Source organism: Ornithorhynchus anatinus, chromosome 2, assembly GCF_004115215.2.
Source record: "Ornithorhynchus anatinus isolate Pmale09 chromosome 2, mOrnAna1.pri.v4, whole genome shotgun sequence".
NCBI classification, from domain to species: domain Eukaryota; kingdom Metazoa; phylum Chordata; class Mammalia; order Monotremata; family Ornithorhynchidae; genus Ornithorhynchus; species Ornithorhynchus anatinus.
Genome location: NC_041729.1, coordinates 26,353,382 through 26,379,685, shown reverse-complemented (window position 1 = coordinate 26,379,685; position 26,304 = coordinate 26,353,382). Strand labels below are relative to the sequence as shown.

Below are 26,304 nucleotides of genomic sequence, written 5' to 3'. Positions count from 1 at the left end.
CACATGTATATGTATATATACAGACACACAAACATTCATTCAATCTTATTTACTGAGTATCATTGAGTGCTTTTTGTGTGTGTATATATATATGTGTGTGTATGCATACATATATTATATACACACACACACACTATGGGCCAGGAACTGTACTAAGCCCTGGGGTTGATACAAGATAATCAGGTAGAGAAGCAGCATGTCCTCATGGCCAAGCAGCATAGCTCAGTGGAAAGAGCCCGGGCTTGGGAGTCAGAGGTCATGAGTTCGACTCCCGGCTCTGCCACTTGTCAGCTGGGTGACTGTGGGCAAGTCACTTCACTGGGCCTCAGTTACCCCATCTGTAAAATGGGGATTAACTGTGAGCCTCACGTGGGACAACCTGATGACCCTGTCTCTCCCCCAGCGCTTAGAACAGGGCTCTGCGTGTAGTAAGCGCTTAACAAATACCAACATTATCATATATATACATACACACACGTATATGTGTGTGTGTATGTATATATATGATAATGTTGGTATTTGTATTGTATATATACACACATGTACTATGGGCCAGGAACTGTACTAAGCCCTGGGGTTGATAAAAGATAATCAGGTAGAGAAGCAGCATGTCCTCATGGCCAGAGCCCAGGCCTGGGAGTCAGAGGTCATGGGTTCCAATCCCAGCTCCACCACTTCGCTGCGTGGCCTTGGTCAAGTCACTTCGCTTCCGGGTGCCTCAGTTACCTCACCCGCAAACTGGGCGGGAGACCGCGCGCCCCGCGTGCTGACGGCCCTGTAATAATAATGTGGGTATTTGTGAAGCGCTTACTATGTGCCGAGCACTGTTCTAAGCGCTGGGGGAGATCCAGGGTCATCAGGTGGTCCCACGGGAGCCTCCCAGTCTTCATCCCCATTTTAAAGATGAGGGAACTGAGGCACAATGAAGTGACTTGCCCACAGTCCCCCAGCTAAGTGGCAGCGGCGGGATTCGAACCCACGACCTCTGACTCCCAAGCCCGGGCTCTTTCCCCCGAGCTTCTCATCCCTGTCCCCATCCCGCCTCAGGGTGCGGCGCCTAGCACATAGTGAGCACTCGAACCCCGCAGTTACTGGGTGGGCCACAGGCCGGGCCCTCCGTGGAGGTGGGGGGGGGGCTCTTCCTCCCCATTTCCCCGATGAGGCAAGGCGAGGCCGAAGCCCAGCCGACTCGCCCAGGGTCACCCAGCCGAGAGGATCAGAACCACTGGGCCACGACGCTTCTCTTTCTCGTTGCTGAGGGGAAAAGTCCGACGGGTGAGGGAAAAAAAGGAAGAACGGAGGTGGAAGAAGCGCGGGGGGCAATGGGGGACGAGGAAAACGGCGCGGGACGTGGTGGGGGAGGAAAAACGGAGGCGACGAGGGGTCGGGGAGGCCCCGCTCCATTCTGGGCCCAGGCCTGCCTCCCTCCCCGCCCCGCCCCCTCCCCCTTGTTCTCGCAGGCGCTTCTCCAAGTCTCGCGAGAGGACGGGCCGCGGCGGCGTTCGCGGCAGCGCGCCGGGCTGGTGGTGGCGGTGGCGGCCGAGGGTGGCGGCGGCCATTTTGGTGAGGCCTCGGGAGCGGCGGCGCTCGGCGGAAAGCTGCATCCTCCTCCGCCCCTCCACCCTCCGTCCGCCCCCCCCCCGGCCCCGAGCGAAGAGGATGCGGTAGAGACGCGGCTGCGGACACGGCCGTCCCGGGACGGGCGGGAATCTCTCACAGCGGCAGCCGGAGGAGGACCCTCCCCCCTCCTTTTTGCCCGGAGGGGGGGGTGGCGCGCGCGCCCCCGAGGACGCAGGTAAGGAGACAAGATGGCGGCCGCCACTCCCCCCCCCCCCCGGCCTGCGCGCGCATCTCCTCGCTCGCCCTCCCTCCCCCGCCCCTCGGGGGAGCTGCGCGCGCAACTCCGGCCGGGGGGGGGGGCGGCGCCCCCCCGAGGCGGTGCGCGCAACGGCCGGCGCGCCCGCGCGCCCCCGCAGACGGCGAGGCCGGGCCGGCGAGCGAGGGGGCCCCGGCGCGTCTCCGCCTTCCCGCCCTTCCGCGGGGACGCGCGCGCGCCCGGCCGCAGGGGTCCCGGAGGCGAGCGCCAGACCCAGGTGCGCTCCCGACGGCGCGTGCTGGCGCCCCTCGCTCGTGCCCTGCCGGCCCCTCCCGGAGCCTTTCCACGGACGCTCGTGACCGGGGGGAGACGTGGGTTCGAATCCCGTCCTTCAACGAGGGAGGGAGCGGGTGCTAAACACCCTCACGGGGGGGGGGGGGAGAAGCGCCCACTGCCCTCCCCCCCCCGCGCGCGCGCGGCTGCACTTTGGGTTGGGGCGCGCGCGCGGCCGGGTTTTCTCGCGCGCGCCCCCCCACTGCGCATGCGCCGCTCTTGCCCCCACACCGGCGCGTGGGCCCTTCCCCCCCCCGCGCGCGCTCCCGATGGGGGCGGGGACGCGCGGCAGGGGAGCGGGCGGGCTGATTGATAGGTGGAGCCCGTGCGGGTGAGTGGGGATGCGTGGGGGGGTGGAAGGTCAGAGGTCGGGGGGGGGGATCCGGTCCTGGGGGGGGGGGGGAGCCGCCGTCCGGTGTCCCGGAGAGGGAGGGGCCACGGTGGGGTCAAGCTCGGGGTGATAAACCCCCAAGAAGGGAGGTCAGGGAGGTGCGGGGGGGGGAGAGGACAAAAAACGTCCAAAGGCACCGAGCTCCCTTGCGACCCCGAAGAAATACTTCCGGAGAGCCAACCGAGTGGAGTTTAACCCCCTTTCAGCTTCCGGGTGCAGAGTAATTCCCTCCAGATCCGAGTCCTTGGGCGAGCTGATCTGTCCCCGGCCCGCCCCGACTCTAGAAGAAAATGGTACCGTTAGGGGGAGGGAGGAAAAAAATCCCCCCTCTCCAGGGCCATCCCGAAGTAAGGGTGGGCCCGATGGTGAGCGGGCCCCGGACACGCCATTCCTAAAACGCCGAGGGTCTGCCTTTCCCGTGCACGCTGCACGGTCCTGGCGATCGGAGGGCTTCGGCCCCGGACTGGGGTCCCACGTGGCCTCCGACCCGATTATCTTGCATCGATCTCTGTGCTCGGTACAGGGCTTGGCGCGTAGTAAGTACCGAACGGATCGCGCCGTCGCTGTTAGCGTTATTATTATTTAGAGTAACTCCTCAGCCTTTCTTTTGGATGCTCGGGTCCTCTATCACAGGGCCGGTTTCTTCCTTCCCTGGGCCGTAAGAGTCTTCCTTCCCACGGCGGTCTTTTGCGCTCCTTTCCCCCCCGCTTCCCGGATCCGAGCTCCTTCTCCTCCCTTTCACCCCTTTTTCCCCTCCCTAAGACCCCACTCCCGCCGCGCCGTCGTCGGGTGGATGGAAAAAGAGGGAGCGGCGGACCGTGCGGCGGGCGAGGTGAAGTTGAGAGAGGCTCCTCCGCCTCGCCCGGTTGCCGACGGCTCCCTTCCCCGCCCCCCCACCCCCCGTTTCAGGTGCGCTTTCTTTCGATACGGCGGCACCGTGGAAGTGCAGACTTTCACGGCGGGCGTGGTCTCAGCTCACGCAGGTGAGGAGAGGGTGGCGGCTCCCGGGCCCGTTGGGGAGGGACGGGAGGTGCGGGGGTGATCCGGGCGGCCCGCTTCCCGCCCTGGGGAGGAGAAGCGGTCGCGGTTGGTTTCCGTTCCTCCGGAACGGATCGCTAGCGTCACCGGAGGGTCAGAGCCGGGCCTCTCGGACGCCGACGGTAGGGAAGGAGACTCCGGAGCCCCGGCCGCCGGGCCGAACCGGGTGGTTCGGTTTTTCACTTCCTCCCCGCCTCGGGCCGGCCCCGACGCCTGCTCCGCGCTCTCCTGACCCGTCATCCCTTTCCCCCGCCCCCCGGCCGCAGGCACAGCAGAGGCCGGTGGACCCGAGCGGAGGCTGGGACGCCCTGGGGGGCCCCGGGCCCTGGACGGCGGGTCCCGGTGGCCAGCGGCCCAGAATGAGGCCGGTTCCCAGCATGCCCTGCAGCCGGACGCCAGCCCCTCGGCCAGCAGCAGCAGCAGCGGTGACGACGACACCGTCCTCCAGGCACCTAGCGTGGACCCCGGGGGCGGGACCATGCAGAGCAGCCCCTCCCCCGTCCACCCGCCGCTCCCAGTTCTGCAGTCCCAGGTGAGCGGTGGCGGGCCGGGGCGTGGGGGGGTGTTGGGGAGCGGGCCTCGCCCTCCCCCGCGGGGCTCCGCGCGCGTCTGGAGGAGATCGGCGGTGTTGAGCGAGCAAAGCTGGGAGGCGAGGCCAACGAGACGGCTGGGCTCCGCTCCGAGGAAGGAGCGAGCTGTCTGAGGGTGGGGGTTGGGAGCGGGCCGTCCTCCCACCGCTCCTCCCCCATCCGCCTCCTCGCCCCCCGCCCCTCTGCGCAGATGGTGTCGGACAGCATGACGGGCAGCAACCCCGTGTCTCCGGCCTCGTCTGGCTCCCCGGCTTCAAGCGGGGCGGGCGGACTCTCCCCGCAACACCTGGCCCAGGACTCTTCCCTGGATGGGCCCCCTTGCTCTCTGGATGGGCCCGGCTTGCCCTTGGGAGGGCTGGGCCTGCCCCAGCCTGCTGACCCGGCCAACCGAGGTCCCAAGTGGGAGAAGAGCCACGCCGAGATCGCCGAGCAAGCCAAGCACGTAGGTGTCGGGGCCGAGCTCTGACCGTCTCCCCCGGTAGCCCCCTTGCTCCACCTGGGCAGGGATCGCCTCTCCCAGCTCTCTCGTAGCGGACTGTCCCAAGCGTTTAGTCCAGTGCTCTGCACGCACACAGTGAGCTCCACTCTCCGGGGCCCTGGGAACCGTCCCAGGGGTCGCAGGGAGCCGTCCTCTGCCGGCCCAGTCCCGCCCGTCCCTGTGATCCGCGTCCCTTCTCGCTCTGCGTCTTCCCCGTCGGCGGGCCCCGTGGATCTGCCTTGACATCCCCCGTGTCCCCGTGACGTTTCCCCCTTCCTGCTGACTCACCCGGCTCCGATCCGGCGCCGGCGGGAGCGCTGCCTGGCCCGGGCCCCTGGGACTCAATCAATCAAGCAGTCAGATCAGTCGGTCGGATTTACCGAGCGCGTAACGCGTGTGAAGAGAATTGTACTAAACCCTTGGAAGAGTAGAACGGCACAGGGTCGGTAGACGTGTTCCCCGCCCACAACGAGCTTACAGTCTAGGAAACGTTTATCTATCTATTTATTTAGATTAATGTCCATCTCCCTCTCTGAACTGTGAGCTCGCTGTGGGCAGGGAATGTGTCTGATGTTATAGTGTACTCTCCCAAGCGCTTAGTACAGTGCTTCTCACACGGGGAGCGCTCGATAAATACGACTGAATGAAAGACTCCTGGCGAACCCTTCACTGTAGTAGTAATGATTAATAATAAAAATATGACGAAGGTGATGAGTAGATATCTGCCCAAGCACTGTGCTAAACTTCAGGGTAGGCACTAGGTTAGACCGAGACCCCGTTCCGCACAGCATCGCTTTTGCCCTAGGGCCTGCAGGGTGATGAGGCAGGAAGCTCTCTCCGCCCTCCCTCTCAGACTGTGAGCCGCGGGCGGGACAGGCACTGCGTCCGATTGGACTCTCTTTTGTTTACCTCAGTGCTTGGTGCGTGCGGGTGCTAAATAAATGCCAACGTTATTCATCCCTAGCAGTAGTAACAGTCGTAACAACGATGATGGCGTTAATTTCTCGGAACATCTCGTAGTGCCTTTTCTGGCTCCCCTGTCCCGATGGGGTGGTCGAGGACGGGAACCAGTGACCCCCGTGTCTCTTTGTCTCTCTGATTTCCCCCCCCCCCCCCCCCCCCATCGCTGCCCCGCCAGGAAGCAGAGATAGAAACCCGGATTGCAGAGCTGCGGAAGGAGGGCTTCTGGTCCCTGAGGCGGCTTCCCAAGGTCCCCGAACCAGTGCGGCCCAAAGGGCACTGGGATTACCTGTGCGAGGAGATGCAGTGGCTATCGGCCGACTTCGCCCAGGAGCGGCGTTGGAAGCGCGGGGTGGCCCGGAAGGTGAGCGGGCTCCACCCAGCGCGGCTGCTCGTTGCTCAGAATGTTCCCCCCGGGAATCTGAGAGAGGGCTGGAGAAGATGAGAGGAGGTGCGCCCCCCCCAAAAAAGGAACCCAAGGGCCTGGGAACTTGGCATTCGGGACCCTCACGTACCCCGCAGCCCCTCCCCCAGCCCCCAGGTCTGAGTTCCTATTACCTGCTCCGGTGGAAGCGAGTTGGAAAGGTCTCGACCTCCTCCCCCCAGATGGGTTCTGCTCCAGTCCCTCGCGCGTGGGTCTGGAGGGTCAGTACGGGGGGCACGGGGGCTGCCAAACCTCCGGGGGTCCGGGTCCTCTCCCAGGTGGTGCGCATGGTGATCCGCCATCACGAGGAACAGCGGCAAAAGGAGGAGCGGGCCAAGCGGGAGGAGCAGGCCAAGTTGCGGCGCATTGCGGCCTCCATCGCCAAGGAGGTCAAGCAGTTCTGGAGCAACGTGGAGAAGGTGGGGAGAGCCGCGGGGCGGGCCGGCGATTGGACCCGGCGGGTCCTGGCCCCCTTCTAGTGGCGACTGGCCGGGGTCTGTCGGCGTGAGAGCCCGGGGACTCTCGTCTCCCACCAGCCCCGGTTAACCCGCGTGACCGCCGGGAACCCAGGTGGCCCTCACTCGACTGAAGGATCCCCCGCCCCTTCGACGCGGGGATCCGACCGAGGGCCGGCGCCCCTCGGGATGTCCTGGAGGCCGGGCGAAGCTTACCGTCATAATAATGATGCCCCTGGTATTTGTTAGAGCGCCGCCTCCGTGCCAGACACTGCACTGAGCACCGAGTCAGATATGACATATTCAGGTCCCGAGGGGGGCTCCCGGTCTAAGTGGGAGGAAGACCAGGGAGTGAGTCTGCATTTTGCAGATGAGGGAACTGAGGCCCGGAGAGGTCAAGCGACTCGTCCGAGGTCCCGCAGCAGGACGGGCGGGCGGGGCGGCCGGCCGGTCGCCGGACCTGCGGCGGGCCCCCCCGGTGACCGGTCGACCTCCCGGCAGGTGGTGCAGTTCAAGCAGCAGTCCCGCCTGGAGGAGAAGCGGAAGAAGGCCCTGGACCTGCAGTTAGACTTCATCGTGGGACAGACGGAGAAGTACTCGGACCTGCTGAGCCAAAGCCTCAACCAGCCCCCGGCCCCCGCCCCGAGCAAGGCCGGCTCTTCCCCCGGCCTCGGCTCCTCCCACGCCGGCTCCGCCGCTTCCAGCCCCCCGCCGCCCCCCGCTCTCCGGTTCGACGACGAAGGTGGGTGCCCCCCGGCCGGCCCCGGCCGCCCCCGGCGGCGGCGGGCCCTCCGGCCCCGACGACCCCGGCCGGCCCCGTGACGCCGTCTCTTCCTTCCCAAGACGGGGACTTCCAACCCCAGGAGGAGGAAGAGGAGGACGACGAGGAGACCATCGAGGTGGAAGAGCAGCAGGAGGGCAACGACGCGGAGGCGAGGCGACGCGAGATCGAGCTGCTGAGGCGGGAGGGGGAGCTGCCCTTGGAGGAGCTGCTCCGCTCTCTGCCCCCGCAACTGCTGGCCGCGCCCTCGAGTCCCTCCAGCGACGGCGATTCCCAAGAGGCCCCGGAGGAGGATGGCGAGGAAGAAGAGCCCCCCCGGGGTCCGAAGGTGCCGGCCGAGGGGCTGGGGTGGTGGTGGGGGGGGGGAGATGGGCGCCCGAATGCCGGGTTTGGGCGGGAGAGAGGGGAGATGGGGCTGGAGACGTCCTCTCGAGAAAGTAGAGAAGCGGGCGGGGTGGGTGGGCCTTAGCCCGTGGGAGATCCGGCTTGAGGGGGATGGTGGGGGTCCGAGGCAAGCGGGAGTTGGAGGGAAGTGGGGAAGAGGAGCGGCATTTGGGGTCGGGGGTCACGCTAGAGGAGTGGTGGCCGGGGGCGGGGAAGGGGAGGCGGTACTCCCAGGGACCCAGCACTTTCACAGGTCCGCCTCTGGTCGTGGGGTCGGGATTTGGTAGCTGGTGCTGAGAGCAAAACCCTCGGGCACTTCCTCGCCCTGGCCTTGGGCCGGTGGCAAGAGTGATCGAAGGGGACAGAGGCCCAAGAGGAGAGCGGGCTTCTCGCCGTCGTCGTCGTCAGTATCGCAGAACCCTCAGCTAAGCACTCGGGAGAGTCAGCACAACAACTCCCCGCCGTTCCTTTTTCTCCCTCCTTCAGGGCCGGCCCCCGGCCCCCGGCCCCCAGTGTAACAAGCGGCCGTGGCCTCGCGACGAAGAGGACAAGGAGTTTTCGGCCAACGAGGACGAAGGTCAGCCCCTCGGGACTAGCTTCCCCGAGCCCTTTCCCCGCGGCGCCGGCCGCCCGGGCCCCTCCGCTCACGTAGCCCTGCCTCCCCTCTCCCGCAGCGGAGGACGAAGAGGACACGATCGCAGCGGAGGAGCAGTTGGCCGGGGAAGTGGATCACGCCACGGAGCTGAGCGAGCTGGCCAGGGAAGGTGAAGGAGGCGCGGAGGTGGCGGCCGGGCCGGCGGGGGGGTCCGTTTCGGGGGCGGGGGCCGGTCTGGGAGCCCCTGCCCGTCTGAGGAGTGACCGGGCGTCGCCGCCCGCCCAGGTGGGGTCCGGGCCCTGCCGCCGGCCAGCGGGAGGCCATTGGGAGCGGGGCCGCGGGCTGACTGGTAGGCCCCTTGCAGGAGAGCTGTCCATTGAGGAATTGCTGCAGCGGTACGCGGGGGCCTACGCCGCCGACGCCTCGCCCCCGCCCTCCGAGAGCACCAGCGAGGCCGAAGATGAGGAAGGGGCCAGTAGCTCGGACTGCGAGGAGGAGGAGGAGGAGGAGGAGGAAGAGCCCTCCCAGGAGGACAGCAGCAGTCAGTCTGGTGTGTGTGAAGGGGAGCGTGGAGGGGGCTACTCGGACAGGGGGGCGGGGAGAGCCAAGCTACCTCTTTCTCCAGAATCGGCTGAGGACCCCAGTGAGGAGGAAGAGGAGGAGGAGGAGGACTCCGAAGAGGAAGAGGCCAGTGACGATTCTGAGTCGGAGGGGCTGGAGTCGGAGGAGTCGGAAGATGGGGCACAGTCCGGGGGCCGGTCGGAGGAGGAGGAAGAAGAGGAGGAGGAGGAGGACGACGACGAAGAGGAAGACTTTGGGGTGGAGTTCTTGCTGGCCCAGGACGAGGAGCGGAGTGAAACCGAGGGAGGCAGCGACCCTCCCACCCCGGGACCTCCGGCCTCGCTGGGTCCCAAGAAGGAGATCACCGACATCGCCGCTGCGGCCGAGAGCCTCCAGCCCAAGGGCTACACGCTGGCCACCACCCAGGTACTCCCTCCCCTCGCCCCCGCCCCTCCCCCCCTTCCGCCCCTTACCTCCCTCTCCCCGTCGCCCCCTCGGCCCTGGGTCGGCCCTCGCCCCCACCCCGGCCCTCTCCTCCGGCCGAGTAGGTGAAGACGCCCATCCCGCTGCTGCTGAGGGGCCAGCTGCGCGAGTATCAGCACATCGGGCTGGACTGGCTGGTGACCATGTACGAGAAGAAGCTCAACGGCATCCTCGCCGACGAGATGGGGCTGGGCAAGACCATCCAGACCATCTCCCTGCTGGCCCACCTGGCTTGTGAAAAGGGTAATCCTCCGCGGGGTGGGCCGGCGAAGGGGCGCGCGTCCCCTCCCCCTCTCCCCGCCCCGGGGCTACTTCCTGCCCTGTTCCCCTGTAGACCCGGGGAAGAGGGTCCCGCCCGGGCACCCGGAGCCTCTCTCTCGGCCCACCGCCGGGCCCGGCGATGAGGATGCCGGGGGGGGGGTGGGGTCCCCTAAACCCAGCCCTGGAGGGCCGCACGCACACGCAAACACGCACGCGGAGCGCGAGCGAGCACGCGCAAGTCCTGGGGGACCGGGAGCCGGGAATTGGAGAGGAGGGTCCCGAGGTGGGGCCGGACCCGGGGGGCTGGTGGAGGAGAAGGTTCTGGGCTGAGGCTGGGGAACCCATGGGGCCCGGCAGGGGCCGGAGTTCTGGGACTCTTCATAACCGCTGCCGTCCCCCTCCCCCTCTCCCTCTACCCCCTCCGAACAGGTAACTGGGGTCCCCACTTGATCATCGTCCCCACCAGTGTGATGTTGAACTGGGAGATGGAACTGAAGCGCTGGTGCCCCAGCTTTAAGATCCTTACTTACTACGGGGCCCAGAAGGAGAGAAAACTGAAGCGGCAGGTCAGGCTCTCCCTCTCCTCCAGAGCCCTCCTTTCCTCCCCGCTGTTCCGTCTCTCGCTGCTCTTTCCTCCCTTCCCCGCCACCCCCCGCCCCTTTCCCCACCAGATTCTTTTCCGACTCCCTTCCCGCCCGCCCCCCTTTCCGGCACACTGCACGGACTGAAATTCCGGAGTCTCCCGGTCCGGGCCGAGCGTCCCCTTCCCCCGAAGCGCGTCGGGCCCGCGTCCCGGCCGGCCACCCGGTCGGGCTCCGGGGAGCAGGGGCGCCCGAGCCCGAGGCAGCACGCGTCCGGGCGTGGTGGGCAACGGCCCCTCTCGAGGGGTGGGATTTCCGGCGTCGGCGGGCGCCCGCGGGGCAGCGTCCGCCTGGCCCGGCCTCCGGGTTTGCTGGGAATCGCGGTCGCCGCCCTTCTCCACCCCCATCATCCCACCCCCGACCCCAGCTCCCCGGCGGGACGACGGGAAGCCGGAGTGGCACGAGCCCGTCGACCGTCCGTCCGCGGCTCGGACGGGCCGTGGCCCGAGCCGGTGCCCTCCCGCCCTTTCCCGCTCCCGGCCCGCCTTCCGAACTCTCCCCTCTCCCCGGGACCTCTCTTCCGGGCGCCTTGTCCCACAGACCCCCCCCCCCCCCCCCCCCCCCACACACACACTGAACTCCGCCTCTCCCCGCCGTTGCCTCCCGTCGTCCCTCAGGGCTGGACGAAGCCCAACGCCTTCCACGTGTGCATCACGTCCTACAAGCTGGTGCTCCAGGACCACCAGGCCTTCCGGCGCAAGAACTGGCGCTACCTCATCCTGGACGAGGCTCAGAACATCAAGAACTTCAAGTCCCAGCGCTGGCAGTCGCTGCTCAATTTCAACAGGTGGGGTGGGGGTGCAGAGAGAGAGAGAGAGACGGAGACGGGGCGCCGGGAGGAGGCCGCAGCCGGGAGCGGGACGTTGGGGATCCCGGGAGGCCGCTGGGAAGGCCGGTGGGGCTCGGAGCCCCGGCTCCGCTGACCGTTTCCCCGTCGGTTCCCCCGCTCCCTTCCCACAGCCAGCGACGCCTGCTCCTGACCGGGACGCCCCTCCAGAACAGCCTGATGGAGCTGTGGTCTCTGATGCACTTCCTGATGCCCCATGTCTTCCAGTCCCACCGCGAATTCAAGGAATGGTTCTCCAATCCCCTGACGGGCATGATCGAGGGCAGCCAGGAGTACAACGAGGGGCTGGTCAAGCGGCTCCACAAGGTAGGCGGGGCGGGCCGGGCCGAGGGGCCCCGGGTCCCGGGGGGACCGAAGCGGCGGCGCCCGTCGGGGGCCGCGAGGACCGAGGGGGAGGAGATGAAAGCCGGCGGGGTGAGACCACACCAGAGCCTCCCCCCTCCCCGACTCGTCCGTAGGTGCTGCGCCCCTTCCTGCTCCGCCGGGTGAAGGTGGACGTGGAAAAGCAGATGCCCAAGAAGTACGAGCACGTGATCCGCTGCCGGCTCTCCAAGCGCCAGCGCTGCCTCTACGATGACTTCATGGCCCAGGCCACGTGAGTCCCCCGGGACCCGAGGCGGGAGAGGGGGCGGCGCCCCGCGGGGAGCGGCGCGTCCTCACGCCCGGACCCTCCTCTCCCTCTCGCCCCGGCAGGACCAAGGAGACGCTGGCCACGGGTCACTTCATGAGCGTCATCAACATCCTGATGCAGCTGCGTAAGGTCTGCAACCACCCCAACCTGTTCGACCCCCGGCCCGTCACCTCGCCCTTCATCACTCCCGGCATCTGCCTCAGCACCGCCTCGTTGGTTCTGCGGGCCACCGACGTCCACCCCCTCCAGGCAAGCGGCTGCCCCCCGGGACCCTCCCCCCACCCCAACCCCGCCGCGGGCTCCCTTTCCTGCCTCTTCCCCTCCTCCCCCTCTCCCCGACCCCTCTTTCTTCCTCCGCCCCCTTGGCGTTGTCGCCGGCCGCCCCGGTCTCTCATTCCCCGTTGGCCGCACTGATCCCCCCCCCCCCTCCGCCCCCCGCCCGTCTGCCCTTCTGTCTCCGTCTGGGCCGCCCGACGGCAGCGGGTGGACATGGGCCGCTTCGACCTGATCGGGCTGGAGGGCCGAGTGTCCCGCTACGAGGCCGACACCTTCCTGCCCCGGCACCGCCTCTCCCGCCGGTTGCTGTTGGAGGTGGCCACCGCCCCCGACCCCCCGCCCCGGCCCAAGCCCGTCAAGATGAAGGTCAACAGGTACCGCGGGGGGGGCGGCCCGTCGGCCAGAGGGGTGGGGGAGTCGCCACCGACCGACCGATCGGTAGCGGAGAAGCTGCTGGGAGGAAATCGGGGTGGGGGATGAGAGCGGGGAAAGGAGGGATTTGGAGGGAGGGTCCTTCCTCTCTCCTTGGTTGGACAATTGCTCTCCTCCGTCCTTCTGTGTGAATTCCGGCTCGCTGCGGGTCTCCTGGCCCCGTATTCTCGTTCTGTCCGGGCCTCGCTCTCCGTCGGAGAAGCGGCCTGGCCCTGGCGGGTAGATCCCAGTCCCGGGAGGCAGAAGGAGCCGGCTTTTAATCCCGGCTCCGCCGCTTGTCCGGTGCGTGACCCTGGGCAGGTCACTCCTCTGTGCCTCAGCTCCCTCCTCTGTAAAAGGGGGATTGGGACCGTGAGCCCCGTGTGGGACGTGGACTCTGTCCTACCCGATTAGCTTGCGTCTACCCCAGCGCTCAGAGCAGGGCTCGGCACAGAGTGAGCGCCAAGGGATACCGTCGTCGCCTGATCTCGTACCCGCTCTCCCTTCGGCTCGCTTGGGTCCGAGCTCTTCGTCGTCCCGTTTCTCCTGCAGGATGCTGCAGCCCGTGCCCAAGCCCGAGGGCCGGACGGTGGTGGTGGTGAACAACCCCCGGCCCGCCTCGGGACCCATCACGGTCCGCCCCCCGCCAAGCCCCGAGCTGCCGGCCGGCCCCCCGGCCTCCTGCCCGCCGGCTTGCAGCCCGGCCCCCCCGGCGCTGCCGGCCCCTCTGCTGCTGACGGCCTCCCCGCCCGGGGCTTCGCATAACCCGGCTTCCCGCCCGCCGGGCCCCGTGCTGTTGCCCCCGCTACAGTCCGCCGGCGGCCCCCTGCCCCAGGGTGAGTGCCAGGAATGGGGGCGGGGGGCTCGGGGAACCGGGCCGGGGTGATGACGGACGGGATGTCCGGAACGTGGCGCTTCGGGAGGCCGGGCCCCCGGGGAGGGGAAGACCGTGGTTTCCGAAGGCCTGCCCCTCTGCCCGCAGCGCTGCCTCCCCCTCAGGGGGTGCCAGGAGGAACCCCCCGGCCCCCCACGCCAACCCTTCCCCCGAAGCCAGCTCCCCCCGCCCCGGTGCGCCTGAGTTCGGCCGGCCCGCCCAGCCTCTTGAAGCCCCTGACGGTGCCGCCGGGCTACGCTTTCCCCGCCGCCGCTCCGAACCCCGGCGCCCAGCGCCTCATCCTCTCCCCCGACATGCAGGCCCGCCTTCCTTGTGAGTCTTGGGGCCGTGGCGGCGGGGGGCGGGGGCTCTGCCCCGCCCGGGTCGCGGCGGGTGGGAGGACGGGAGCGTCGGCCCGCCGCGGGAACCGGGGCGGAGGCCGGCGGAGAGGAGGCCGCGGGCACAGCAGACGGAAAAATCGCGGGTTGGAGAAGGGAGCCGGCGGGGAAGGAGAGCCGGCCGAGCCCGCCTCCCCGGCCGGGGCGACGTTTGCGGCGAGGCGGGAGGGGCCCGGGAAGGGGCTGAGCCCGTTTTCTCTCTGCCCTTCAGCGGGAGAGGTGGTGAGCATCGGGCAGCTGGCCTCCTTGGCTCAGCGGCCGGTGGCCAGTACGGGGGGCAGCAAACCCCTCACCTTCCAGATCCAGGGCAACAAACTGACTCTGACTGGTGCCCAGGTGCGCCAGCTGGCTGTGGGGCAGCCCCGCCCGCTGCAAAGTAGGTAAAACCCACCCCCCGCCCTGCCCCCTGCGCCCCGGGCCCCGCCCCCCGTTTCTCTGCCTCCCCTTCCCCGACGTCCCCGGACCTTCTCCGCGTAGCGGGCCTCCCCGGGTGGGCCGGAGGAAGAGGATCTGAGGTGTTGGGGTTTGGGGGGAGGGGGCGGGGTTGAGAAGAGGGGCTGAGGCTAGGGAGCGGACGCCCGCCCCTCCGCGCCCCGCCCCCCCTCCCCGCGCACGGACCGATGGCCTCCTCTTCCTCTCCCCGCCCCCCAGGGAACGTGGTGCACCTGGTGTCGGCCGGGGGACAACACCACATCATCAGCCAGCCCGCCCACGTGGCCCTCATCCAGGCGGTGGCTCCGCCCTCCGGCCCGGCCCCCGTCTCCGTGCTGCCCGCCCCGCCCCCCAGCAGCAGCCCCGCGCCCGCCGGCCTCAACCTCCCTCTCGCCGCCAATCAGGGTGAGGCGCGTCGGGGCCCTCCGTCCGTCCTGCCCCTTCCGCCGCTCCCCGGTTTCGTCCGCCGGCGGGGGGGCGGGGAGAGCGAGAGCGCGGGCGCCTCCCCCCCCCCCCCCCCCCCCGGCGGCGCCGGGCCCGGTCCGTGCGGGCTCCCCACCAACGTGGCTTCCTTCCGCAGTGTCCCCGAGCATGATGAACAGCTCGGGAGTGGTGAAGATCGTCGTGCGCCAGGCTCCCCGGGACGGATTGGGCCCGGCCGCCCCCCTGGTCCCGCCGCCCCGGGCCCCCGGCTCTGGGCTCCCGGCTCTGCTGACCCCTCCCCGGCCCCCGCAGCCCTCCGGGCGGCTGCCCAGCCCCGCCCTGGGTCCCAGCCGGAGCCCCCTGCCCGCGCTGGTCAGGCCTATGCTCAGGCTGCTGCAGAGCCCTCCTCTGGAGACGGCCGGTGAGTACCGCCGGAGCGGAGGCGGCGTTCCAGGGTGGGGGTCGGGGAGGAAGGGGGGGGCCGGCACGGGGCAGCGTCCCGACGCCTGATGTCCGGGGCGGAGGGGAGCGAGTGGGGCGGAGGGGTCGAAGGGGAGGCCGTGACCGAGCCCTCCTTTCCTCTTCTCCCCCTCCCTTCTGCGTCGCCGACTTGCTCCGTGTATTGATTTCCCCCGGTATTTATTGAGCGCTTACTGCGAGCAGAGGACTCTGCTAAGCGCTCGGGAGGGTGCAGCATATCAGCGAACGGACACGTTCCCTCCCCGCGTCGATCCCGCGGTCTGGAGGATGAGCTTATCCCCCTCCCGGCCCCCAGCGCTCAGGTCCGCGTCCGGCACGCGCCGATCTCTATTAATGTCTGTTTCCCGCTCCTGGCTGTAAGCTCACTGTGGGCAGGAAATGTGTCTTTTACGTGGTTCTCTCCAAGCGTTTAGTACAGTGCTCTGCACGCAGAAAGCGCCCAGTAAATACGGTCGACCGACCGACCAACTGGGGGGAAGGGACCCGTGTCTCAAGACCCGCGTGTCTCTCCACAGCCTCCGCCCACGGAGTCTCTCCCGTGGCCACCGCCTCCGTCCCGGTCTCCTCTCCCCCGCCGGCCCCGGGCTCGTCTCCGCTCCCAGCGTCCTTGGCCGCTGCCGCCCCGCTACCCGCTGGGGCTCCGGCTCCTCCCCCCGCCACCCCGACGCCCGCCTCCACCCCGACGCCGGCTCCCTCCTCGGCTCTGACGCTGGCCCTGGCGGCGCCTCCGTCGCCCGTCCCGGCCCCGGCCCCGGTCCACACTCTGGCCCCGGCCCCGGCTCCGTCCTCGGCTCCCGTTCAGATCCCGGCTCCGGCTCCGGCCCCCCCGGCGGCAGCTCCCGGCCCGACGGCGGCTCAGTCGCCCGCCGCCCTCCTGGTTCCGGCACCCCCTTCCACCTTGGCTCTGGCCTGCCCCGTCCCCGCGCTGCCGCCCTCCGCGGCTCCCGCCCGGCCCCCGGCCTCGGCTCCGGCGGCTGCCGCGCCCCAGGCCCCGGCTCCCACGCCGTTCCCGGGGTCGCCCCCTGCTCCGACTCCTGTCTCGGCGGCGGCTCCCGTTCCGGCCCCGGCTCCGGCTCCGTCTCCCACTCCGGCCGTGGCTCCCCCGCCGGCTCCGGCTCCGGCCTCGGCTCCGGGCGCCGCTTCGGCAGCGGCCTCCCCGCTGACTTCGGCCCCCAACCCCGCCTCGGCGGCGACGTCGACTCAGACCCCGGGCCCCGCCTCCGTTCCAGAATCGCATCCGGCTCCGGTTCCCGCTCCGGCTCCAACCCAGACGGTGTCCCTGGCCCCGGCTCCAGTACCCCCAGACGGTCCGGATCTGACGCAGACGGCGGGAGCTTCGGCGGCCCCTCTGGGTCCGACTCCCCCTCAGACCCCTTCCCTGACGTCGGCCCCGGCTCAGCCCGGGTCCCCGGGCCCGGCTCCCCCGACTCAGCCTCTGACCCTGGGTCCCGCTCCCCCAGCCCAACCTGGGGCCCCGGGGCCGGCTCCACCGACTCAGCCCGTGTCCTTGGATCCGGCCCCCCCGGCTCAGCCTGTATGCCTGGGTCCGGCCCCCCAGGCTCAGCCCGCGTCTCTGGGTCCGGCTCGGCCCGCGTCCCTGAGTCCGGCTCCCCCGGCTCGGCCCGCGTCCCTGGGTCCGGCTCGGCCCGCGTCCCTGGGAACGGCTCCCCCGGCTCAGACCGCGCCCCTGGGCCTGGTCCCCCTGGCCCAGCCTACGTCCCTGGGCCCGGTTCCCCCGGTCCAGTCCGCGTCCCTGGGTCCGGCCCAGCCTACGTCCCTGGGCCCGGTCCCCCCGGTCCAGTCTACGTCCCTGGGTCCGGCCCAGTCCGCGTCCCTAGGAACGGCTCCCCCGGCCCAGCCCGCGTCACTGGGAGCGGCTCCCCCGGCCCAGCCCGCGTCCTTGGGAACGGTTCCCCCCGCTCAGATCACGGACCTGGGCCCGGTTCCCCCGGCTCAGCCCGCGTCCCTGGGTCCGGCTCAGCCCGCGTCCCTGGGCCCGGCTTCCCCGGCCCAGCCTCTGTCACTGGGTCTGGCTCCCCCAGTTCAACTCGTATCCCTAGACCCCGCTCCCCCGACTCAGCCCGCGACCCTGGGCCCGGCTCCCCCGCCTCAGCCCGCGTCCCTGGGCCCGGCTCCCCCGCCTCAGCCCGCGTCCCTGGGCCCGGCTCCCCCGCCTCAGCCCCCGTCCCTGGGCCCGGCTCCCCCGCCTCAGCCCCCGTCCCTGGGCCCGGCTCCCCCGGCTCAGCCTCTGTCCTTGGGCCCGGCTCCCCCGGCCCAGCCTCCGTCACTGGGGCCGGCACCTTCGGGTCCGCCTCCGTCTCTAGGCCCCGCTCCCCCGGCTCAGCCTCCGTCTCTGGCTTCCGCCCCTCCGCTTGGCCCAGCTCCAGCTCAGACACTCTCTCTGGCTCCGGCCTCCCCCCTGGGCCCGGCTCCAGCCCATTCGCTGACTGCGACCCCGGCTCCGGCCCCGACGCTGACCCTGAGCCCGGCCTCCGGCCCCAATCTGGGCTCGGCTTCGGTCCAGACCCTGACCCTGGCTCCGGCTTCGACGCTGGCCTCGCCGTCCCTGCCGCCTTCGCTCGCCGGCCCGACGTTAACCCCGGCCGCGGCCTCCGTTCCCTCGCCGATCACTCTGCTCTCCCGGCCCGCCGCCCTGAAGGAGGAGCCCGAGATCCTGACGCTCCGCTCCGGGCCCCCCAGCCCTCCCCTCCCGGCTACCTCATTCTGTGGTGTTCGGCCCCGGCGCCAGCCGCCTCCTCCACCCCGCTCCCCCTTCTACCTGGTGAGTCTCGACGGCGCGGGGGGATGGGGGACGTCCGTCTGTCGGGGCTGAGATCGGTAGAGGGAGACCCTTCCCCAGCCCGGATCGCTGAATCTAGGAGAGTTTCCTAAATGGCTGAATTTGTCGTCGGCCCCCAGATACCGCCGATAGTAATGGTAGCATTTGTTAAGCGCTTACTACGTGTCGAGCGCTGCACTGAGCGCTGGGGTAGAAACAAGCTTAATCAGGTTGGACCCGGTCCCCGTCCCACGTCGGGTTCCCAGTCTCTCTCCCCGGTTTACAGATGAGGTGACTGAGGCCCAGAGAAGTGACTGGCCCGAGGTCACACAGCAGACAAGTGGCAGAGTCTCCCGACCCAGGTCCCTTCTGACTCCCAGGTCGGGACTCTGGCCACTAGGCCACACTGCTTCACTTCCCGAGCCACCGAGGGCTCGTGGCAGATACCCCAGCCCGGTGGCGGTCGACCGCTCCTTTTAGATTTCCGCGGCGGCCCGGCTGGGGCGGGAGCCGTCGGTTCCCCTCGGGACCGGTGGAATCGAATTTCCGGACCCAAGGGAAATCAGTAACAGACTCGGGGGCGAGGAGACGCTGCGAGCACCTCGGCCGCGTTTCGTTTCACCGTCCCCGCGATGCTCTCTCCGCGTCTCCCAGACCCCGCTCTCCCCAAGCCTGGCCTCAGCCTCCCGATCGCTCCTCACTCTCTGGCCGCGCGTCTCTCCCGGTCCAGGCCGCTCTGAACAGTTGACCGTTTTGGGGGGACAGAGGCCAAAAGATGGCCCGGCGCTCTCCCTGGGCCCGCCTCGTTCCCCGCTGTCTAGAGCTCCTTTCGGGGGGTGGCGCCGAGGGAGAGAAAATCGCTCTCCTGTTACTCTGCTGGAAGGGGAGGGGTGGTGGCTCCTGTTGGGTTCTTCTTCGATAGCATTTATTGAGCGTTTACTCTGTGCAGAGCACTGTACTAAGCGCTTGGAATTTAGGGTCCCCGTCCCCTCAAGGTAATTCATTTGAAGCAGGAAAGGAAGGTGGCTCGTGGGCCTCGTCGGTGAGGTCTCTCCGTAGGCCAGATAGGTCATCCATCCGAGGGCAGTGGGAGTAAGACTCCCCTGGCTGTGGCGGGCCTCGCCTCTCTGCCCGGGGTCAGTCGGTCAGTCGTATTTACGGAGCGCTAGCTGCGCAGAGCACCGTGCCGGGAGCGGTACGATATAGCGGACGTATTCCCTGCCCGCAAGGAGCTTACGATCGAGAAGGGAGACGGCCGTTAATAGAAATAAGTCACGGATACGGACATTAAGTGTTGCGGGACTCGGAGGGGGGACGAATAAAAGGGGCAAGCTAGGACGCCGCAGAAGGGAGTGGGAGAAGAGGACAGGAGGGCTTAGTCGAGGAGGGCCTCTAGGAGGAGGTGTGCCTTCGAAAAGGCTTTGGAGAGGGGGGAGTTACCGTCTGTCGGCAATGAGGCGGGAGGGCACTCCGGGCCAGAGACGGGACACGGGCGAGAGGTCGGCGGCCAGGTGGACGGTACAGTGGGAAGGTGAGCATTAGAGGAGCGAAGCGGGGGGATCGGGCTGGAGTAGGAGAGTAGCGGGGTGAGGGTCGGCCCGTCCACGCCGTCTCCCCTCCTGGGTCGGATTGAAATTTTCCAGACCTGGGATTCTCGGGTGTCAGTGGGGCACCCGGGAGGGCAGCGTAAGAGGCGGGAGGCTGGCGTTCTCCCCCTCCCCTTCTCGGCGCCGACCCCCCGCCGCTCGCCGCCCTCCCAGGACTCTCTGGAGGACAAACGGAAGCGCCAGCGGGCGGAACGCCTGGAGCGGCTCTTCCGGCTGAGCGAGGCCCACGGGGCCCTGGCGCCGGTGTACGGGACCGAGGTGCTGCAGTTCTGCTCCCTGGCCGGCCCCGCCGGCTCCCCCGGCCCCGGCCCCGCCCACCCCGCCTTTTGGACCCACACCGAGGCCGCCCGCCAGGCCGTGCTGCTGCCCCAGCAGCGGCTGGACCAGCTGGCGGGCGTCATCGAGAGGTGAGCGCCCGGCCTCGGGGAGGGGCCCGGCGGGCCCCGGGCGAGCCACGCTCGGATGGGTGGGGACGCGGGCGGGAGCCCCGCCTCTCCCCACCCCCCCACCGTCCGACCGTCCTCGTCTCCCCCCCCCCCCTCAGGTTCATCTTCGTCATGCCTCCCGTGGAGGCCCCAGCCCCCTCCCTGCATGCCTGCCATCCTCCGCCCTGGCTGGCCCCTCGCCAGCTGGCCTTCCGGGAGGACCTGACCCGGGAGCTCTGGCCCCGGGCCCAGCCCCTGCACCGCATCGTCTGCAACATGCGCACCCAGTTCCCCGACCTGCGCCTCATCCAGTACGACTGTGGTGAGTCCCCCGGCCCCCGCCCCGGGATCCCAACGGCCCGCCCGGTCCTCGCCCCCTTGCCGACCCCGGCCGGCCCCGGCCCGCCCCCGCTCCTCCGGCGGCCCGGCCCTCCGCGCCTTGGGACTCCCGGGGCGGTGCCCTCCCGGCCCCCCGCCCCAGTCCGCCCCCGGCCCCCCGCCCCTCCGCGCCCTAACCCCCGCCCTGCCGCCCGTCTGCTCTCAGGGAAGCTTCAGACGCTGGCAGTGCTGCTGCGGCGGCTCAAGGCCGGAGCGCATCGTGTGCTCATCTTCACCCAGATGACTCGCATGCTGGACGTGCTGGAGCAGTTCCTCACCTACCACGGACACCTGTACCTGCGGCTGGACGGCTCCACCCGGGTGGAGCAGAGACAGGTGACCCTGCGCTCCGGGTCAGGGCCCCCGGCGTCCCCGCCTCCCTCTCCTGTCCCCCGCCGCCGGGGGGTGTCCCCTTCGGCCACCTCGGTCCCCTTGGTAGGAGGGGCCCCGCCTCCCCCGCGTAGAGCCCCAAGTGCCGCGGCCGGGCCCCGGGCCTTCTCCTTCCCCATCCGTCCCCTCGCCCCCCGTTCCCCCGCAGGCCCTGATGGAGCGCTTCAACGCGGACAAGCGCATCTTCTGCTTCATCCTGTCCACCCGGAGCGGGGGCGTGGGCGTCAACCTGACCGGCGCCGACACGGTCGTCTTCTACGACAGCGACTGGAACCCCACCATGGACGCTCAGGCCCAGGACCGCTGTCACCGCATTGGCCAGACACGCGACGTCCACATCTACAGGTACTGCCGGCTTCACACACACACCACACACCCCCCCCCCCCCCCGTCTCCCTCACTCCAGTGACACAGACACACGCGCACATCCCGCACCCCCTTTCCCCCAAGGCTCAGGAGTCTGCCCGGCGGCTAACCCGGCTCCTCCCTCCCCCCTCCTCCTCCTCCTCCGCCGTCCCCGTCCCGACCTCAGGCTCATCAGTGAACGGACGGTGGAGGAGAACATCCTCAAGAAGGCCAACCAGAAGCGCATGCTGGGCGACATGGCCATCGAGGGGGGCAATTTCACCACGGCCTATTTCAAACAGGTACCTACCGCGGAGACCCCGGGATCCTCGGCCCCAGGTGGCCTCCCTGGCAGTCGGGGTTATTTTCCGAGCGTTCGCTGTGGGTGCGGAGAGAGCGCCGTCGTGCGCGCCTGGGAGAGCTCAGGACGGTACGAGAGAGTCGGTAGACACGTTCCCCGCCCACGAGGAGCCTACGGCCTGGAGACGAGCTCCCGGTCTGAAAGGGTTCCCACGCTTCCCCCGGCTGCACGGACCCCGGTACCTCATCCGGCTTCCCGGCTGCCTCTGCTCCTCCATCTTAGCCAGGCTTACCCCCGGTGCCGTTACTCGGGCCGTGTCCCCGGACTTCTTCGCGGGGAGGCGGCCGGGGCCCCGTGAGAAGAGCCCAGGTCCGTGAGGCGGGAGACCCGGGTTCTCCTCCCGGCTCTGCCTCGCGCCTGCCGTGTGGTCTCGGGCCGGTCCCTCGGCTTCTCTGGGCCTCATTTCCCCCGTCCGTCGAGTGGGGCCGGGATACCCGTTCTCCCTCCTGCTTAGACGGTGTGGGACAGGGACCGGGCTCGATCGGATGATCCCGCGCCTGCCCCGGCACTCGGCGCAGAGTAAGCGCCCGACAGATAGCCGCAGTGATGGTCTCCGTTGTTAATGCCAGCAAACGATCCGTGAGTTGTTCGACATGCCCCTGGAGGAGCCAGCCGCTCCCGCCCCCGCCGTGGCACCTGCCCCCGAAGAGGAAGAGGAGGCTGTGGCTAACAAGCAAACTCACATCTTGGAGCAGGTGAGCGGCTGGGGAGATGAGATGGAGCGGCCTTCCCCCCAGCCCCCTCCCTCCTCCACCTCCTCTTCCCCCATCTCCCCGCCTCCGCCGCAGCCGGATGCCCCAGTTGCGGCTCCGGCCCCGGGAAGTGAGTCTGGAGTCGAAGCTGGGGAAATGGCACCTGCAGTCACCTCACTTGGAGCCCCCAGAGCCGTCCGAGTCCTTTTGACCCTAACCGCTAAGGCCGGGCCCGCCGACTACGGTCGTGGTCGTCGGATCCCTTTTTGCTCCGCTCCCCTACGGACCCCCGGGCTAAATCTGGCCTGGGACGGGTCTGCGGGGGCCGCGGCCCTCCGAAGAGGGAGTCGGGGCCCGGTGGGACTCTTGCTTGGCCACGGCTCAGCCTGAAACTCCCCGGAATCCCGGGCGGTTTGATTTCCGGCTCCGGCTCCGGCTCCGACCGAGTCGGCCCCCCGGGGGCCGGTCGGCGAGAGCGAGGCGGGAGGGGACGGGGCCCGGGGCGGGGGGCCGCGAAACCGTCGGCGGGGCCGGCCCGACGCGCGGTCTCGTCCCCGAAGGCCCTGTGCCGGGCGGAGGACGAGGAGGACATCCGGGCGGCCACCCAGGCCAAGGCGGAACAGGTGGCGGAGCTGGCCGAGTTCAACGAGAACGAGGGGTTCCCCGCCGCGGACGGGGAGGAGGGAGGCCGGCCCGAGGACGAGGAGGTTTCGCGAGCCGAACAGGAGATCGCCGCCCTCGTGGAGCAGGTCGGTGTCGGCCCCGGCCTCTCGACCGTTCGGGTTCCCTCCCCTCCCGCTCTCCTCTTCCCGTCTCCATCCGGTCTTCCCCCCCGGCGCCCCCCCGCCCCCGACTCCAGCCTCGGGGCCTTTCCCAGGCTACGGTCCCCCTCCTCGTCCCCCCCGAGCTCTTCCTGCGTTTCCTTGGTTACCTTCCCCCCCACACCCCCCCACCTAACCCCGTCCTCGTAAAAGGGAGCCTGGAATAGCCAGGGCAGGGAGGCGTGGGCTCCCGCACCCCCACCTGAGTCGGTCCGTCCTCCCTCCCCGCGGCCCCGCAGCTGACCCCCATCGAGCGCTACGCCATGAACTTCCTGGAGGCCTCCCTGGAGGACGTGAGCCGGGAGGAGCTGAAGCAGGCGGAGGTGAGCGGCCGGCCGGGCCGGGGGCGGGCGTGGCAGCGGGAGGCCTCTCGCCCGCCCGGCCCTGACCACTCCCGGGGTCCCCGTCGCGGACAGGAGCAGGTGGAGGCCGCCCGCAAGGATCTGGACCAGGCCAAGGAGGAGGTGTTCCGCCTGCCCGACGAGGAGGAGGAACGGGGGGCCCGAGCCGGCGACGAGCTCTCGGGCGGCCCGGGCGGAGGCGGCCACCGCCGCAGCAAAAAATTCAAAGCCCCCGAGCGGCCGGGGACCCGCGTCAGCGAGCGGCTGCGCGGGGCTCGGCCGGAGCCCCCGTCGGCGGGGGCCGCCCCCGCCGCGCCCTGCCCCCCGAACCGCGGCGCCGGTCCGGAGAGGTCCCCGCGGGCCGCTTCCCGGCCGCGCCCCGCCCCGTCCCCGCCGGCCCCCGTCCACCCGCCGGGCCCCGCCGGCCCCCCCGCCGGGCCCGCGCCCGTCCCGGGGCTCGACGCGGAGCCGCGGGCGGAGCCCGCCCGTCGCCGAGCCGACGGAGGCCGAGGAGCGCGAGGAGCGCGAGGCGGCGGCCGGACCCCGGACCCCTCCGCCGGCCCCGCCCCCGAGCCGCCCGCGGGGGCGCCCCCGGCCCCCGAGGAGGTCGTCCTGCCCGGGACCCCGGCCCCCAGCCCCCCCGCCGGAGACCGACGCCGTGGCCAACGGGCACGGGCCGCCGTCCCCGGAGCCGGCCGGGGAGGCCGGCCCGGAGTCGCCCGGGGGTGGAGGGGTGGCCCCGGCCCCGCCCCCGCCCCCGGCCGAGAGCAACGGGCTGGAACCCCCGCCCGCCCCCGCCCCGCGGCCCCCGGAGCCGGGCCCCGACGGTAGCGCCGAGCCGCCGGCGGAGCCCCCCGGCCCGGGCCCCGATCGGGCTCCGGCGCCCGCCCCCCCGGAGGCTCCCGCGCCGTCGGCCTCTCCCTCGATCTCCTCCTACTCGTCCCCCGAGAGCCCCTCCCCGGCCCGGCCCCCGCGGCGCCGCACCAGCGCCGACGTGGAGATCCGGGGCCAGGGGGCCGGCCGCGCGGGCCAGCCCCCGGGGCCCAAGGTGTTGCGCAAGCTGCCGGGCCGGCTGGTCACGGTGGTGGAGGAGAAGGAGCTGGTGCGGCGGAGGCGGCGGCGGGGCGGGGCCGCGACGGCGGCCGGGGCCAGCCCCGGGAGCTCCTCGGCCAGGAGCCCCTCGGAACCGGAGTCCTCCCCTCCCCCGGCCGGGCCCCCCCCGGCGCCACCTCCGCCGCCCCCCCCGCCTCCCCCCGCCGCGGAGCCCGCTCTCCCCGCCGAGCCCCCCGCCGAGCCGGGCCTCCCCGGCGAGCGGCCCGCGGAAGTGACGGTCGTGAAGCGCAAGCGGGGCCGGCCCCCCAAGAACAGGCCCCCCCAGGACCCCGTGCCGGTCAAGCGGCCGCCCCCCAAGGGGAAGGCGGAGGGGACGGAGCCGGCCGCGCCGGCGGAGCGGGCCGCGCCGGCGGAGAGGGCGGCCCCGGCGGCGGCGCCGGGGGCGTCGCCGGTGGAGAAGCGCAAGCGGGGACGGCCACCCAAGGCCCGAGAGCCGCCCGCCCCCAGGACCCAGCCGGCCCAGGGGGGCGGGGCCGGCGAGGACCGGACACCGGCTCCCCAGCTCCCCGCCGTCGACCCCGCCGCCCTCTCGCCCTCCCCCCCGAAGCGCAAGCGGGGCCGTCCCCCCAAGAACCCCCTGTCCCCCCAGCCCGCCCGGCCCGCGGCTCCGGACCGGGACGGCCCTCCGGGGCGGGAGGCCGGCGGGGGAGGAGGGAGGCGCCGGCAGCCGCCGCCGCGGCCTCCCCCGCCGCCTCCCCGGGGGGAGAGCGAGGGCAACTCGTCGGACGAGGACGGGGGCCGCCCCCTCACCCGCCTGGCCCGGCTCCGCCTGGGGGCCGAGGGGCCCCGGGGGCGGAAGGGCGAGGGGCCCGCGGGGGCCCGGGACGACGGCGAGCCGGCCGGAAGCGGCGGGGGCCCGGAGCCCACGGCCACCCCGCCGCCCGTCTCCCGCTCCACCCGGCTGCGGCCGGGCTCCCTGCTCCCCCCCCTGGAGAGCGAGAAGGCTTCCCGCAAACGGGCCGGGGCCCTGACGGCCGGGGGGCCCTGCCCGGCCAAGCGGGGACGCCCTCGGCCCTCCGGCCCCCCCGGGGCCGAGGCGTCGACGGAGGAGTCGGAGGCGGAGGCGTCGGGCGAGGAGGAGGAGGAGGAGGAGGAGGCCGGGGCCGCGGCCGGGGAGGGGGCTCCTCGGCGCCGGGGGCCCCCGTCCCGCCGGGGCGGCGGGGCCGCCGCCAGGGACCAGCGCGTTCTGCGGAGCAGTGCCCCTCCTCCCCCGTCGTGCCCTGCCGTCAGCCACAGAGGCCGGAAGGCTAAAACGTGACCGGTCCCTCTCTCCGCCCCCCCCCCCCCCCCGCCCTCCGCCCCATTTCGGCTGGCCTCCCTGCCCCTTCCCCCCCCCCCCCCCCGCCCCCCACCCTTCGGCCAGTCCTGACTGTTAAACCACTACTTGAAGTCTTCGGGGGGTTGGGGGGGAGAGCGGCGGGGCGGGGAGGGTCTCCGAAGGAGATAGGAAGGGAGGGAGGCCTCGCCTCTTTCCCCCACCGGGGTCGGGGTGGGGGGCGACCGGTTGTCGTGGAGACAGGGCTCTCCCTCCCCCCTCGCCCACCCCGGGGTCGGGCGGTGTTGAGCGTGGCAAGCCGGCCACGGGCCACGACGGGCCCCGCCCCCCTACACACACACACACGACCCTCCCGGAGGGGGGCTCCGGCCCTCTCGCGCGCGCCCCTTCCCCCCACTGGGGTCAGGGAGGAAGGGGCCGGACCGCCCCGGGGTGGGGGGCCGGGGGGGTTGTGGAGGAAGGGGAGGTTTGCTCCTTTCTCCGTGATGAATTTTCTTTTTTTTTTTTTTTTTAAAGAAGAAAAAAATAAACTTAGTTTCCGTATGAGCATCGGCGTAAGGAAGCCTCTCATTTCCCGGCCGGGGGGGCGGGGCGGGGGCCCGGTCGGCCTTAGTGTCCGCGTCTTGTCTCGCCTCTCCCTCCTCCTCGCCTCCTCCCCTCTCCCCCCACGGACCTTTAAGGTCTGAAGTTCGTCGGGTCAAGAGGTCGTCTGTCATTCGGTCAATCGATAGCGTCTGTTTAGGGCTCGCTTACGTCCGAGGGGTTGTAAGAAGAGCTCGGGAGAATACGGTACGACGAGAGTCGGCAGTCGCT

The 26,304-nt window shown here is 70.5% G+C and overlaps 1 protein-coding gene across 1 annotated transcript; it reads left to right on the top strand.

Annotated features, from left to right (window-relative positions):
- Positions 1-1,535: 1,535 nt before the first annotated feature.
- On the top strand, positions 1,536-25,492 carry LOC103169211 (Snf2 related CREBBP activator protein). Its single transcript, XM_039911279.1, has 37 exons — positions 1,536-1,795; positions 3,450-3,523; positions 3,845-4,110; positions 4,359-4,610; positions 5,785-5,970; positions 6,309-6,449; positions 6,987-7,227; positions 7,329-7,594; positions 8,137-8,227; positions 8,325-8,414; positions 8,610-8,795; positions 8,871-9,232; positions 9,355-9,532; positions 9,980-10,116; positions 10,809-10,978; positions 11,152-11,344; positions 11,497-11,633; positions 11,732-11,918; positions 12,150-12,319; positions 12,909-13,192; positions 13,339-13,563; positions 13,840-14,004; positions 14,280-14,465; positions 14,641-14,904; positions 15,479-17,109; positions 17,185-17,745; positions 19,503-19,756; positions 19,894-20,096; positions 20,319-20,488; positions 20,691-20,887; positions 21,075-21,189; positions 21,818-21,943; positions 22,501-22,689; positions 23,001-23,084; positions 23,178-23,452; positions 23,571-24,333; positions 24,367-25,492. Exons 3-37 carry the CDS (start codon positions 4,057-4,059, stop codon positions 25,471-25,473), a joined length of 9,840 nt encoding a protein of 3,279 aa, XP_039767213.1. The 5' UTR covers positions 1,536-1,795; positions 3,450-3,523; positions 3,845-4,056; the 3' UTR covers positions 25,474-25,492.
- The last annotated feature ends 812 nt before the right edge of the window (positions 25,493-26,304 follow it).